Consider the following 17,000-nt stretch of genomic DNA (forward strand, 5'->3'; position numbering starts at 1 on the left):
ACAGGTAAAATTGGGCCTTGATGTAATCATCACTAAATAAGTTATTTTCTACACTGCAATGGGACCTTTTCACTGCAAGCATCTCACTGTTAAGACCAAGAGCTCAAACACAAAAAAGCCTAGTGATACAGAAAATGCACCCTAGAGTGGCTTCAGATCCCTAGAATGGAAGTCAGAAATCTAAAATCTGAAAATCCCATGTGGTGCCTTTCTAGGTCACAAGGTATTTCATGACTTAAAGAATATAACCTGGGGGATTTATTGTGTGTTTTGGGTTTTTTGAGGTCTGAGGAACCTGTCCCAGAACTCATTATGTCTTCTTTGACAGGCTTTAAATCAGGCTTTAATTGCCCAGCAAAGTGTAAATATAGTAAATAGAAAGGCACAAAACTACAAAAGCTAGAACTTTGACTGAATACTAAATTTGTAAAAAAAAATAAAATAATAAATTTAGATTGCTATTAAAAGTTTACTACACAATAATTACAGCAGGACTATGCTTTTCCCAGTCCTACTAATAATACACATTAACTTCTTTTCTAGCAATGTGGGGAAAATGACACTTCTCATGGTGCCAGAATTATTCACCATAATGAAGTCAGCTAAAAGTTATTGGTAAAATCTGCTGCAAATATTTTAAATAATTCCTCTAGCAAAAAGTTCATCAACTTAAGACTAATTATTGCAGTTTTCCTTTAAATGTTCTTGCCCTATGTAAGCTGATATCTCAAAAAAAAAAACCCAACCTTCTAGCACAAAAGGCAGAAAGCCACGTAACCCAGTAAAAATTGGCAAGCCAAAAAGTTTGGTTTTATGTGACTTTATTTTTGATTGCCATGTAATAATATGCTGCAAGAATAATTCACACAAAATTCTGTCCATGACACTTGAACTAATAAAATAACAAAGACTCAGCAGAAAAAAACCTTGAATTCATCTTTCTTTTGCTAATAAAATCATGAGAAGGCCTCTATAATTTGCTGCCTCCAATCTTAACATGGATGTGTCAAAAATTAAAAGTATAGAAATAATAGTTCCTTATGATATAGGAAAATGGTAACAGCTTTGTCTAAGATGCTGAAAATTTAGGGGTGGAAAGAGCTTGGGCACCTGTGTAAACAAATTTATATTTATATCCTAAAATAGGTGACCAGCTGCAATCTGCAAGAACTTACAATAAGGCTAAGTAGCTTTGTCATGCACTGAAATGTATAGCTGAAAGCACATGGCAATGCAATAATCAACAGGGCCTTACTGTGACACAAGAGGTATGCCATGTTGTTTCTAACAGCTGCTGAGCTGTTGTCTTAAATGTATTAAAGCAAAGCTTGCCACTTATCTTAAGAATGTATTTACTAGATTATCACAGTCTAATGGGATTTGACAGTACTGATAGGATTTCATAGAACCTTACAAAGGAAAAGATCTGAAAATTCCAGAATTCAAAGATAGCCCTTCCTCCAATTTACCATTTCTATGCTTTGTTGGTGTGAAAAAGTACACTGAAATCTCAGAACAGATTTTAAAATTTGCCCATGTCTTGTTAATATACTGCAGTCTTCACATTTACAGAGCTGCAGTTCTGTTCTTTCTCAGGTGTCACTCATCTAATTTAGCACGACAGCCGAGAAATGACATCAGATGTGTTACAGTTCAGTTTAAAAAACATCCTCTACCTGGTATCTCTGCAGTGATTGTCTTGCTGCTCCCTGAAACTTCTTCATCATCATCTGACGAGCTCATGCTCGAGTCACATGTCAGGTCACTATCACTGGTACTGCTATCTTGCAGCAGGTTGTACTTCCTGCGAGCAGCTGCCTCCCGTTTCTGTCTTAAGAGCCGGATTCTTTCTTTGTGCTTTTTGCTTCGATGACCTTTTACCTTGGTAACTCGATCATTCTGCTTATCACTAGACTGTCGGTTTTTCTTGGCAGCCATTGTTGAAGTTTCACTTTCGGACCTGGATCGCCTGGATTTCCTCCCAACTACAGCCCTGGACACCACAGAAGAGTCTCCCTCTACAGCAGCTTCAGCCTGACAGTGCTCATTCTCTTCTGTGGAAGACAACGTATCTGAGTCAGCCAAATGCCCGCTGGAAGAAGGAGAAAGCATGCAGTGATTAGAAGAGTCACTCTCGTAAACTTGACCACGTGTTGGCTTATGGCTCTCCATAAATGCTAGCTGAGACTCCAAGGAGTCTCGCCTCAGTTCCATCAGTAAGCAAGGCATCGAAGAGAGCACCACAGAGCCTGCTGCAGGGGGCATGTTGTCTTCCCGAGTTTGTGTCTTGAGTTCTATAGGTCTGTCTTCATCAGGAGAAGTCTCTTGCTTTTCAGAAGTCTTTGGTGGAACTTCTGAATCAAGTTGTTCTGCTTTTCCCACTGCTTCCATCTTCATTTCAGAACACCACGGTCTTCCTGGTCTCAAAGCATGGAGCACACTCTCTGGAAGACTGGGTGAACTATATAGGAACTTCAGCAGTAAAGCAGCCTGCACAAGAACAGTAAGAATAATTTACCCAAATAACTCACTCAGTCCTGGTCTTCACAGTATTACCTAAACAACTCAAAGCTTTCAATGACAGACAGTATGGTTCAGTATCTTAATGAACCCTGGCGGGGTTCAAGGCCAGGTTGGATAGAGCCTTGGGTGACATGGGGTAGTGTGAGGTGTCCCTGCCCATGGCGGGGGGTTGGAACTAGATGATCTTAAGGTCCTTTCCAACCCTAACTATTCTATGATTCTAATGGTTTTCTTCATTTACTTTTTCCTAGTGAAGTCACCCTGTTGCATAGAATCATACAATGGCTTGGGTTGGAAAGGACCTTAAGATCATCGAGTTCCAAATCCCCTGACGTGAGCAAGGATGTCTCCCACTAGATCAGGTTGCTCAAGGTCCTGTCCAATCTGGCCTTGAACACTTCCAGGGATGGAGCATTTGCTGCTTCTTCGGGCAACCTGTTCCAGTGCCTCACCACTCACTGTCATACAAATCTACCTAAGGCACATTTCTGGGAGTGCAGCTGGCTCTTTATCAGATTATTCATAAATCAGGCCTGATAGCAATCCTAAAGAATGGAACCCTTCACAACCCACATGATAAGAGAACTGTGGTGTGAAACAAAAGAAGAAAGGATTAAACTAATGCTGTGTTTCAGAGGTTTTGCATAAACAAAGGTTAAACATAGCCTGTTCCTAGTGCTCAACAGGCTGCATACACAAATTATCCATAACTGAATAAAATTTAAAAGCATATGTGTTAAGATAAAGGTTTGCAGAATATCCTTTGCAATAAGAAAAGCAACATTTTTTCACCGTAAATAAGAAGCAAGACTTGACATTTAAATACAGGTTTTTGTATCGTAATTCTTAATGCACATATTCTGCCTCTTTCAAATGAAAGGTAACTACCAGCTATGGGTTAGTTCATAAGCCTGCACACAGGCTTCTAGAAACATTCACCAGCTGCACAGGAATCACACACACACACACACACACAAAATCATCACAGTCCTCAAAAATGAACTCATTATCATACAAATAAAGACACACAGAGTTGGCTGCACTTAGCCTTCTACAAAACAGAAAAAAAACTTTTCTCACAGAGAAAGCATTTTTTCTAAGTGTGCAACAATTTAAAGTCTACAACTCTTAAAAAATTATAGGGGGCATATTTTTGTTACTGTCTGTTCCTAATAATTAAAGTGACTCACTCAGACTTTTCATTATTCTTTCAACATAACCAGTGGCACAAAAGAATGCTAGGATAGTCATAGAATCATATAATCATAGAATAGTTAGGGCTGGAAAGGAACATAAGATCATCTAGTTCCAACCCCCCTGCCATGGGCAGGGACACCTCACACTAAACCGTGTCACACAAGGCTCTGTCCAACCTAGCCTTGAACACTGCCAGGGATGGAGCATTCCACTTCCTTAGCAAACCCATTCCAGTGCCTCACCACCCTCACAGTAAAGAATTTCCTCCTTATATCTAATCTAAACTTCCCCTGTTTAAGTTTGAACCTGTTACCCCTTGTCCTATCACTACAGTCCCTAGTGAAGAGTCCCTCTCCAGCATCCTTGTAGGCCCCCTTCAGATACTGGAAGGCTGCTATGAGGTCTCCACGCAGCCTTCTCTTCTCCAGGCTGAACAGCCCCAACTTTCTCAGCCTGTCTTCATATGGGAGGTGCTCCAGTCCCCTGATCAACCTCATGGCCCTCCTCTGGACTTGTTCCAACAGTTCCATGTCCTTTTTATGTTGAGGACACCAGAGCTGCACACAATACTCCAAGTAAGGTCTCACAAGAGCAGAGGGGCAGGATCACCTCCTTCTACCTGCTTGTCATGCTCCTTTTGATGCAGCCCAGGGTATGGTTGGCTTTCTGAGCTGCGAGTGCACACTGCCGGCTCACACTGAGTTTATCATCAACCAACAGCCCCATGTCCTACTCCACAGGGATGCTCTGGATCTCTTCTCTGCCCAACCTGTAGCTGTGCCTGGGATTGCCCCAACACAGGTGTAGGACCTTGCACTTGGCTTGGCTGAACTTCACGATGGCATCAGCATGTCGCACAAGCGTTTCAAGGTCCCTCTGGATGGTATCCCTTGACTCCAGACTATCAACCAAACTACACAGCATGGTGTCATCAGCAAACTTGCTGAGGGTGCACTCAATCTCACTGTCCATGTCACTGACAAAGATGTTGAACAAGACCGGTCCCAACACCAATCCCTGAGGGACACCACTTGTTACTGGTCTCCAGCTAGACATTGAGCCATTGACCACAACTCTTTGCATGTGACCATCCAGACAGTTCTTTATCCACTGAGTGGTCCACCTATCAAATTGATGTCCCTCCAATTTAGAGACAAGGATTTCATGCAGGAAGGTGTCTAACACTTTGTATAAGTCCATGCAGATGACATCAACTGCTCTACCCCTGTCCATAAGTTCCATAGCCCCATCATAGAAGGCAACCACACAGGTCACAATATTTCCCTTAAGTGAAGACATGCTGGTTGTCACCAAGCACCTTGTTGTTTTTCATGTGCCTTAGCGTGCTTTCCAGGAGAATCTCTTCCAAGATTTTGCCAGGCACAGAGGTGAGAGTGACTGACCTGTAGTTCCCCGGGTCATCCATTTTCCCCTTCTTGAAAATGGGGGTTATATTACCCTTTTTCCAGTCATCAGGAACTTCACCTGACTGCCATGATTTTTCAAATGTGATGGACAGCATCTTAGCAACTTCATTTGCCAGCTCCTTCACTACCCACAGATGGATTTCATCAGGTCCCGTGGACATAAGAGGAAGTGCTTGTTCCAGAGTTCGAGGATTCCAGGTGAGAGAAACCAGACACAAATACAGAACTCAACTAGTTTATTAATATAGGAGAATATAGAGATACTAACAGATACAGTAAAGGATACTTTTGATATTTGTTATCTTACCAGCCCCAAAGACCATGTAAGGACAATCAGGAAACTAGCTCCGAGAAACATCATCACAGTGCGAGGTGGCAGGCTCAACCTTAGCAGGCGTCCCCATGGAGGCAACGTTGACCTGGGTGGCATGAGGTTCTGCCTCCCTGCATTGCATGAGGCTCAGGCTTTTATACTAACAAAAATGCACACTCATTCTGACACAGAGAGCCAGCCTACATTGGAAGAAGTGGCCAGCAATAGTGGTCTCCAATAGAAAAGAAAGGTCTCCAAGGGTCAGGACTTTTCCATGGAGTTCTAAAGGAAGGAACCAAAGCTGGACTTTCTGGGGAGCAGCCAAAGCAGGACTCTCTGGGGAGGAGGCAAAGCAGGACCTTCTGGGGAGAAGCCAAAGCGGACAAACAGTACTTATCTATCTTTGTGTGTTTCACCACCAACCATTATCTATTGTCCCTGACACATGCCACCCTGTGGTCTGTGGTTGGAACACACAAATATTTTACCATCCATGCTACCATTTTATATAATATACTGTCTATAAGGGAACGGATTAGCTCTAAAAGACAAGGAATGCAACATAAAATACATAAAAACCCAATACCTATTACCACTAATAATACAAAAGCTTTTCGCAGCTAGTCCCACCCCCCATGTCCATCTCTGAAAGGGGTTCCACCTGGTGTTTTCTGCTAGCTGGTTAGCGAGGGTCTTCAACTTTTCCATTTATGCATGTATTGAACTGAAGTGGTCATTTAAATTCATACAACATAACTCGTCAAAGTCTTCACACCCATGCTTATGTACTAAAAGCAAAAAAATTAATTGCTGTCCTGTTTTGTTTTGCACGACCAAGGTAGCAAGCACTTTGGCTTCTGTAATTCACAAACTGGTAACAAGTCTCTAGATGACACGGAGGAAAAGCAAAGCGAAGTAGTGATGTCCAGGCTTCAAAAACAAGGTTTCACCAATGCATTGGTCAGATATACTGGGAGTCTTGGGAATCTGGAGATAGATGCTGTTACTTCCAGAGACACAGTCCTTGGCTTTCTTTATGCCATTCTCTGCTTAAGGAATCTTAAATCACACAAGAGCAGCTTCTTGAGCTAATGCTAATGTCTTTAAGAATAGAAGATTCAAATACAATAGTTATTTATTATATTATTATTAGTTATAATGGTTACTTATGCTAGTGATGAAACCTGCTTTAGATGACCCTGCTTGAGCAGGGGATTTGGACTAGATCATCTCTCATGCCAATCACAGGCTGCTTGGCCTGCCCTTCTCTCCTGGATGGCCCTCTGATAACAGGGGAGGCCATCCCTCACATCAAGGTCCGGCATGGCATGTGTCCCCACCACTCCATGCCTGCTAGGTTGCAGCCAACAGTGGAGCTAAAGGTTCTTCCTGGTGGCAAACACAGAGGCCAATCCAGTTGTCGTGGTTTAACTTGACTGTGGTAGGAGGCATTTGGCCAACCTCAGTCCTTGCACCTCATTGTCAATGCAGAGTTTCAACTGCCTCATCCAATATCAAGTTGCTACTATGGCAAAGCACACACATGTTTACATTAGCAGTATAACTACTACAGGGTGCAGCAGAGCTTTGAAGATGCTCATCGCAGTGAAGGACCAGCCAAATAAATTTCCCACCTATGGGGTTTTCCCACCCTCTTAATTCGTTCCATTACCTGCCTTATAACACTACCATCCCATTAGAATCTTTCTAGATTCTGCCTTAGCATTTTCTAGCAGCTGATATAAATTTGCATGCTCTAACATCTCTTTTACAAGTGACAAATCCATATAATACAAGGTGTAGCTTATTAACAACTGGCTAGTAAATACAGGTGGTTTATACACAAAATCACAGCCTCTAATAATAGCTACCTTGCAAGCACACATATTCAAGCTGTTACTTTTCAGTTGCCCCCAAGTGATGTTTTGCATTTTTCTCTTCCTCTGTCTCATTCTGCTTGGGGTCTTCAAGTTCAGCTCCTGCAGCTAGGGCATCAGGTTCTTCAACCTGTCTGTCCAGCTCATGGTATGGCTTGACATACTTTGCAGGCGGCCACCACAGACCTGTAGGTAGGAGGACACAAACATACCCCCTCCCCCAGGTTATCAGTTCCACTGGCCCTTCCCATTTCTACGGGCCCAAAGGATCACAATACCGCATTCACCTTTAAGCTCCATGGATTTACACCCATGGCAAATGAGGACTGATCTGTTGACTGACAGGGCAAGACCTAGCAATTTGCTTTGCTTGGGAAGAAGACAGGTTAAACTGTTTCTTTAAAACAGAGGCATTCTGAGGGGGAAAAAAGGAATGTGAAGCAGCTGCAGAAGTAAACTGCACAGTGTTAACAGTCAAGGAGTCAGCTATGTCATTACCCGCAGTTAAAGGGCCAGGCAGGTTGGAATGTGACCTAATATGACCAATAAAACAAAATAATTAATGCAGCAGCCAATACAGAAGCCCTATGAGCCTCTGCTCCAACATCCCAACAAGCTCCAACTAACTCGGCAATGTCTGTAAATTTTCCTCGGATGGGGGCTAACGCAGCCCTGCAATCCCCACCTGCACCCTCATATGCTAGCTGAAATAAAAGTGCATGAGCAGCCCTGTGACCATCAGTCGGCCTTTGTATAGCATTGTCCAGACAGTCTATAACAGACACATAGGGTTCCTGATACTGCCCCCCCTCATTCCGAACACCTGTGAAAGAAGTAGTCTCCCCCTCCCCCCAGTCCAGGCACTCGCCTCCAGGCCTGAACAGCCACACAGGCGACCTGCTGGAATACCAGAGGGTTTAGATCTGAGCTCTGAAGCCAAACAGAAACCACATCAACCACAGTGACTGTCTTCAGTCACTACAAATTCCATTCTATAAACAATCACTCCTCAGGCTGTTTCCCAGCCCAACCTTGCACCCATGCACACAAAAACTCCCTGGCATGCTCCAGACCTAGGTGCACTATCAGCAATTATTCTTCTTCTGTAATTATTCACATTGCGGTAACAGGATGGCTTGCAGTTCCCACATCCCCTTTCCTACTCCCCCCTGGTCCTGAGCTGCTTTGTCCAAACCCAGTCCTGGTAAATCCCCTAACTGGTTTAGCTTTTCAATCACTTGTTCAATGGGGTTTCCTTGTTCTGATACTAGTATGGGGTTGGTTGTTTGGTTGTTTTTTTTTCATCCACCCCGTGTAGCAATACGGTATCTGCTCCTTCCTCCATGAGGTGAACTGGCCAGTTCTGGGGTTTCTCCCCTGGCCTCTGGTTGTATTTATCCAATAAATTCTTAATCTCCTCGGGACTACAGTCTGTCAATTCGTCTGTTGTTATTTGGCTGTTTGCCCTGGCAATCACCTTACATTTAAACATAGGAGCTGTGTGGGCTCCTTCATTTTTCACGTCTGCCTTGTCTCTGGTATTTGATTCTGACTCACTGGCACCCCAAATATCTCCATTCCATGTCTCCATGTCCCAATCAGGATCAGACACAAAGGCACGGACCCATGGCCTCACTGCCTTTGTATCCTTTTTATTGCTCTGCTTTTTTGATTTGTTGTTCTTTTTCCCCTCTAAGTCTCTCACCCTGCTCTGCATTAGCTACCAATGCCTGCCTCTGCAACAGCACTCCTACTTTAACCCTTTCTAGCTCAGAATGTAAATCTGCTGCTTGTTGCTCCAACTTTGTGTTCTTATCTACCATGCCTTTGTAGGCAAGCAGCAAGCAGCCTGTCATGAGTCCAGTATGACTCAGTCGCTCCTTTGAGTGGTTATGGGGGCGTTTGTACAAATTCACCCCAATACTTCAACACACACATGGGGTCCTTATCTCCCCACAGTTCAGGTCCTACATTAGTGCAAGTCTCTATTTTATCCCACAACGTGCTCCACGGTTCCTATGTCCACCTGGGCCACTCCACAGGAGGAGCCATGGCCCAAAGCTCTTTCCACATCTTTCTTCCGTTCATTCCATCCTCCTCACTACCCAGTGTACTCCAGATGTCTCCATCCCATGTTTTGGGATCCCAATCTGGTTGGGTTACTATTTCCCGCTCACAGGGTCCAGTATCTGCACTGGGCTTTGGGCGTCTCCACCGCCGCAATGCAGTCCACACGGCATACGATGTTGCTAATTTCTCTATTTTTTTTTCCTGCCACCCTGATGCTGTTTGGGTGGTGGCTAATAAAGCTTGTGGTTGCACTACCCCTCTCGCTTTTTTTTTTTTTTTTTCAGTTAGCAGTTCTTGTTTCAACCAATCTGTTCCTCCAAGTCTTGGATTCACCCCCAGGTTACTTTAAACACACTAAGCAGGGCTCCTCCCATGCACCCAGCATGTTGCAGGCTCTCTTTAGGCTTTGTTTGTAGTGTCTCTACAAACTGCCCCCAATACTTCAATAGATCAAGAGGGCATTTTTCACTCTATAGCTCCAGCCTCACCTGAGTTCAGGTTTCCCACCTACCCCACAGAGTACTCCACAGCTTCGGTATCCATCCTGGCCATTTCACCAGTGGAGCACCAGGAGCCAAATCGGAGGGCAGCTTCTTTTTGAACATGGTTACTCAACCCTATCAAATAACTAAAGGGGCCTCACTGCCTTTTTACCCACCCCCCCCTTCCCCCCCCCTTTTTTTCTTCGAGTTGCTCACCCTGATCTGCGGTGGCTACGTACACCTGCCTGCTCAGCAGCAGCTACAAATGCCTGCCTGCAACCTCACTTCTGCTTTAACCCTTTTGTGCCTGGAATGTAAATCTGCTACTCATTAAAAACTTCTACGTGAGCCCAACAACAAAAAATACACAGAACAGCGTTTCTTGGTGCAGCTACACACTCCACTGACCAAGCCCTGACCTCAACACACACATACAAGGGATCCCACAAGCACACTCCACACAACTACAATACTTGAAACACAAACAAAATCCAGACTAACAACCATTACCGCCTATGCGGCCCCACGTACAGAATGTGGCACAATCTGGTAGCTGTGCCTGGGGCCCCACGTACAGAACATGGCACAATCCGATATCTGTGCACCCCCACTACACAGCCCCATGTACAGAAGATGACACAATCCGACATTTGTGCACCCCCATTACACGGCCCCATGTACAGAACACGGAGCAATCTGGTGGCTGTGCACCCCCATTTAATAGTAATACATGGCATAACCTGGTAGCGGTGTACTCCGCTACCCGGCTCCACTAATTCTTATATACCCAACTATTTCTCTCACACTCTCTCAGACCCAGAATCCCATCCTCATCGCCAGTTATGTTCCGGAGTTTGAGGACTCCAGGTGAGAGAAATGAGACACAAACAGAGAACTCACAACTAGTTTATTAATATAGGAAAATACAGAGATACTAACAGATACAGTAAAGGATACTTCTGATGTTCAGTTATCTTAACAACCCAAAAGACCATGCAATGACGATCAGGAAACATCATCACAGTGCAAGGTGGCAGGCTCAACCTTAGCAGGTGTCCCCATGGAGGCAACGTTGACCTGGGTGGCATGAGGTTCTGCCTCCCTGCATTGCATGAGGCTCAGGCTTTTATACTAACAAAAATGCACACTCATTCTGACACAGAGAGCCAGCTTATGTTGGAAGAAGTGGCCAGCAATAGTGGTCTCCAATAGAAAAGAAAGGTCTCCAAGGGTCGGGACTTTTCCAGGGAGTTCTAAAGCAGAACTTTCTGGGGAGGAACCAAAGCTGGACTTTCCGAGGAACAGCCAAAGCACGACTCTCTGGGGAGAAGCCAAAGCGGGACATTCTGGGGAGGAGCCGAAGCAGACAAACAGTACTTTTCTATCTTTGTGTGTTTCACCACCGACCATTATGTATTGTCCCTGACGCAGTGATACTGAGCAACATCTAAAACATCGGTGTGTTATCAGCATTGTTCTCAGACTAAAGCCAAAACACAGCACTGCATCAGCTACTAGGAAGAAATTTAACTCTATCCCAGCAGAAACCAAGACATTTGACACCAAACCCTTTACCATTTTTGACCAGTAATAAGAGGTGCCAATTGATTTCAGCATCCACCAGATTGCTAACAATTGATACCATAGTCTTTTCATGTCCTAAGTGCTCCTGAAGAAGAAAGCACTTGTGACAATGGTCTGTCATGACCTAACAAGGACTCAGTAGGCAAACATGAGAACATGTTTCACTAGAAACAACCCACTACCTTCTCACCAAGAAAGCTCACTCATGCCACTGAACCATTCTCAAGAGCTCACCTAACTCAAGAAAACTAACCTTTGAGTCTGTACCTATCTTCACAAATCCTAACATCCTCCTCCTCAGTTGAGCTTTCCTAAGAAATTAATGCAACAAAAAAAGGTAAATTCCTGTAGGACATCGCAGCCAAAATCTGTGAACACTGGCAGAATTAGAGGGACTGTGCATGGCCTGTTATGGAAGGAGAACATACAAAAAATTTCAGGAGAGGATTAATTGAGAATATGCTTTCGACAAACAACAAAAGAAAAACCAGTATGAAGTAAACACAGGTTGCCTCTACAAATTAATAAAAGCTATTTTGAGTATTTTGAAAAAACAGAACTGACTGGGTCAAAAGCCAGTTACATGTGTGTAATGAATAAAATGCCTCTAACCTGGGTTTTACTATCAGATAGTTCCTACAGTATTTACTCCCAGTTGGCAGAGGTGAAGAAATATGACCTCTACTTTGAGAGAGTAATAGACCAGGAAACACATTTCTCTCCCACAACATACAGAAGACTTTTTATATATTTGACTACAGAAGTTAAATAACACCATATAAGAAGACACCAAGTTATCAGCTATAAAAAGAGCAAAAGAAAATTAAAAGGCAATTTTCATCAGTACTGTGCAAGTACTGGCAGGAGGGAAAACAAAATCAAACAAACCCCCGCCCGCCCCCAAAAACAAGCAAATTAAAAAAAAAAATTAAAAAAAACCCAAACCAAACACACAACACCACCCCCCTCCAAAAAAAAACCAAAAAACTGCAAAGCACCGTTTACCCCAAAATTATTTTATCTTGATTTAGAAAAAAGAGTCTCAGCTGGCAGAGCCTCCTTAAGAATAAAATAAATGGTTATCAACAGGAGACATAAAAAATCCATACAACTTCCCCAGCAAAAGAGGAGACCAGAAAAAAGCATCAAGTCTGGAGTATTAATTCAAACCCTTTCTCCCATTCTCCTCATTCAACACAGACTTATTCTTGCTGTAGCTTGATAAGTTCCATACAAACAGCAAAATCCACTACAGATGTTAAAAGGTGCTGTCGTGGTTTAAATCCAGCCAGAGAGCTCGTTCACTCACTCCCCCCCTTTTCCCTCCCTCTTTCTTTCCTTCCCCCCCCCCCTCACTCACGAGGGATGGGGAGGAGAATCGAAAGAATGCAACTCCCATGGGTTGAGACAAGAACAGTCCAGCAACCAATGTACAACACAAATCACCACCGCTACCACCAACTACAACAATGATAAGAGAAAATAACAAGGGAAGAGAATATGATACCACCCGCCGAAAAACGAGTCAGACCCAGAAGACCCTGTGTCCTTCCGGGTAACTCCCAGTTACCCCCCCAGGCATGATGTGCTGTGGTATGGAATACCCCTTTGGCTAACATGGGTCAGGTGTCCTGTCTCTGCTTCCTCCCGGCTTCCCCTCCTCCCTGGCAGAGCATGAGATTCACAAAGTCCTTGGTCAGGGTAAACATTACTTAACAACAACAAGACATCGGTGTTATCAGCACTGTTCCCAGACTGATAGTCAAAACACAATGCTGCACCAGCTACCAAGGAGAAAAATTGACTGCTACTGCTAAACCCAGGACAAGCGCAAAAAACATTTTGATGTTGTTGTCGTTGTTTAAGCCCAGTCAGTAATTCAGAACCATGAAGCCACTTGCTTATTCCCCCTCTTTTTCTTCACCCCACTCCCAGAGGGATAGGGAGGAGAATCAAAAGAATGTAAATGTCACAGGTTGAGATAAGAACAGTCCAGTAACTAAGGTATAATACAAAACTACTACTGCTACAACCAATACTAATAACAGTAAGGGAAATAACAAGGGGAGACAATAGAAAACTAAAAGGAGAAAAGGGAAAAAAAAGAATAAAAACAAATGATGCACAATACAATTGCTCACCACCCACCAATGGATGCCCAGCCCAACCCAAGCAGAGATCTGGGCTTTCCAGGTAACTCCCCCCAGTTTATATAGTGGGCATGACATGCTGTGGTATGGAATACCCCTTTGGTTAGTTTGGGTCAGGAGTCCTGTCTCTGCTTCCTCCCGGCTTCCTGTGCCCCTCCTCACTGGCAGAGCATGAGACTGAAAAGTCCTTGATCAGAGTAAGCATTATTTAGCAAGAACTAAAAACATCGCTGCTTTATCAGCATTGTTCTCAGACTGAAGTTGAAAACACAGCACTGCACCAGCTACTAAGAAGGAGGAGAAAAATACAGTTGTAAAACAAACAAGAGAAATCACGTGTCTGTTATCAAACCAACTTTACTTTGAGGTAAGGTCTCTAACTTCCTAAGTCCTCAATAGTTAGCTAATTCTGGCAAGATTTTTGAATTGCTGAGGTAACTCGAGAGAGGAAGCCTTCAACACCGGAGCAGGGGGAAGATGAGCTTCCAGAGCCTCAGTTCAGAGCGGCAAGAGCCACAGAGGGAGCCTCAAGACCTCAACAGTACTTGCCCAGGAGCTGTCAGATCAGATGACACAAGCAGATGACTCACAGGAAGAGGCTTCAGGAGGAAGAGCACAATCCCTGACTGGGTACTGCCCCAGGGAGCAGGAGTGCCTAGGAGCACAGCAAGCATGGCCCGGCAGTTTGCACGGCCAGCGAGCTGGATGGTGAGCACTCGCCTCAAGACCAAGGCCCAGTGGCCAGTGTAGGCACCCAGACAGAGCCAATGAGAGGGGAGGCTGCAGCACAGACCTCAGAGTACAGAAAGTGCCTCCCTCCACTGTTCTCTTGAGGAGATGGTGGACAATGGGAAGGACTGCACTCAGAGCACCTGGTGGAGGTCCTCCTGCATCAGATGGCTGAGCTGCAGGACAGTGACAATCATAGAATCATAGAATCATAAAACAGGCTAAAAGATGTCAAGGAAGCTGAGACAAAGCTGGACTGCTTGCCCCAGGCCCAAACTGTGCAGGGGCCTCAAGCATCCATCATAGCACATCCAGGAAAAAATGAGGGCAAATGAGGGCATTAAGCCAGGAAGCTGGGAACTAGTAAAAAAGAAAAAAAAAAAAAAGGAGGAAGAGGACAATTAACAGCAAGGGGCTTCCTCCTAAATCTGACATCTCCACCCAGAACCACTTCTATTGGTGTCTGGTTTCTCTCACCTGGAATCCTCAAACTTTGGAACAATCACTTACTCTTATCAAGGATTTTTCAGTCTCTCATGCTCTGCCAGTTAGGAGGGGCACAGGAAGCCAGGAGGAAGCAGAGACAGGACACCTGACCCAAACTAGCCAAAGGGGTATTCCATGCCACAGTATGTCATGCCCAGTATATAAACTGGGGGGAGTTACCCGGAAGGCCCAGATCTCTGCTTGGCTGGGCTGGGTATCGGTTGGTGGGTGGTGAACAACTGTATTCTCTCCCCTTATTATTTCCCTTATCATTGTTATTACTGGTGTTAGCAGTAATAGTTTTGTATTATACCTTATTTACTGGACTGTTCCCTTGTGAGTTAGTTACATTCTTTTGATTCTCCTCCCCATCCCTCTGGGAGTGGGGGGAAGAAGAAGAGGGGGGAGGAAGAAGAGGAGGGAGTGAGAGAGCGGCTGTGTGGTTCTGAGTTACCAGCTGGGCTTAAGCCACAACACATTTTTCAGTAAGTACCTACTGCAAATTCATGCTGCTATATTTAGATTTTTTGCTGCTAGCTTAATAATTAAGGAAGCAAATTAATATTAGTTGCTTGTGGATGAGAAAATAACTTGAGATTAGGGTTTGGTTGGCTTGCAGCTCCTTTCCAGCCTGTCTGTAGAATTTGGGCATGTCACCTGATTTCTCATCTTCAACTGGTCAGACCTTAAAAGGGGTATGTTACTACCTTGTGCCAGGAAGGTACTGGCTTAAAGCAAAGACACACTACCGGTGTTGGCTTCAAGTATTTTAAGCTTTAAAGCACTTAAGTGTAGGTTTTATTTATTTCCTGAGGCAGAGTTGTATGAAAACTTCTGATCATAAAATACATACAAACTGTAGTCACTTAACATCCCTTAATTCATCTTTCTTAAATGGCTGTCATAAATCCATACCACTTGTAGTATTTTGGATAATTTTTTTAATAGAAAAAAGAGCTGTGTTCTGAAAATCAGGATTAATTTGTTGCTGTTATTCTCAAGCAATTTAAAATTCTGTTACCATTACTTTATTGACCATGGTAGAGCAATAGACTTATGTGAGGAGAGGGTCCAAAATGGACAGGGCTGCATTTGGTGTGCCCTGGTGAAGGTCCTCCTGCAGCAGGTGGCTGAGCTGCGGGACACTGACAATAGGCTAAAAGATGTCAGGGAAGCTGAGATGAAGCTGGACTGCTTGCCCCAGGCCCAAACTGTGCAGGGGCCTCAAGCACCCACCATAGCGCATACAGGAAAGAAGGAGGGCATTAACCAAGGAAGCTGAGAATTAGTAACAAAAAAAAAAAACAGGAAAAAAAAAAGAAAAAAAAAAGGAGGAAGAGGACAATTAACAGCAAGGGGCTTCCTCCTAAATCTGACACTCCCATCTGCAGTTCTGCAGGGAGCTAATGAGGAAACACGCACCTCATCACATGAACAACCTGCTGATGCACCAGTAAAGAGGATCACTACTGGTGCCACCAGGAAAAAGGGGCAGGTCATAGTAGTAGGTGACTCTACTTTGAAAGGCAAAGAGGCACCCATCTGTGGGCTTGATCCAGTCTCAAGGGAGGTGTGTTGTGAGACAAAGGGGCACAAAATCACAAAATGGAATATAGAAACCTTTAGAATTAGTTTTAAGTAATGTTAAGTTGGATGGCTTTGTAACAGTAGCAATGGAAAATTACTGAGGTGCATGATACATAGAGAAAAAAAATAGAGTACAGCTAGAGAACATACAGAATTCTCACAAGATAAATCGTTATACTTGGCATAGTTTTAAGAAAAACAGTCTAGAAGAACAGGACACAGGGATAAGGAGTATCTGGGAATGGCAGGTGTCCAGGATGGGCTACAGTTAAACTAACTGATAAGTAGGAGGATAGGAGGATTATTATGTCTCTGGTGCTAACAAACCAATTAAACTGGTATGAGCATCTACTGCGCGTGCTTCAAAGGCTGCCAGAAGTGATGAAGATTGCTGGAAGAAGTAAACGACCCTCAGAGACCACCACCACAATTCTGTACACATGCGGGGAACTCTCTGGAAAATGATGTAATCCATATGTAGCATCATGAATATGTATGTATGCCCAGGGACTATATAAGGATGGCTTGTATAGCAATATGGGGACACACGTTAGGAGGAGCTATCCCCCGTGTTT

The 17,000-nt window shown here is 44.0% G+C and overlaps 1 protein-coding gene across 5 annotated transcripts in view; it reads right to left on the reverse strand.

The window, feature by feature from the left end:
• LOC133225532 (protein ARK2N-like) overlaps positions 1 to 17,000 on the reverse strand; it is a 48,837-nt gene that overhangs the window by 16,854 nt on the left and 14,983 nt on the right. For 4 of the 5 annotated variants that reach the window (XM_061378031.1, XM_061378033.1, XM_061378035.1 and 1 more), the window contains exon 2: positions 1,677 to 2,490. In XM_061378031.1, coding sequence (XP_061234015.1) covers positions 1,677 to 2,397 — 721 coding nt within the window. In that variant the 5' untranslated portion in view covers positions 2,398 to 2,490. The remainder of the gene's footprint in view (positions 1 to 1,676; positions 2,491 to 17,000) is intronic. The other variant, XM_061378032.1, reaches the window with a different exon arrangement.

This window comes from Neopsephotus bourkii, unplaced genomic scaffold (assembly GCF_033783945.1).
Source record: "Neopsephotus bourkii isolate Nb327-2 ecotype Australia unplaced genomic scaffold, CSIRO-AGI_Nbou_v1 NB_1761, whole genome shotgun sequence".
NCBI classification, from domain to species: domain Eukaryota; kingdom Metazoa; phylum Chordata; class Aves; order Psittaciformes; family Psittacidae; genus Neopsephotus; species Neopsephotus bourkii.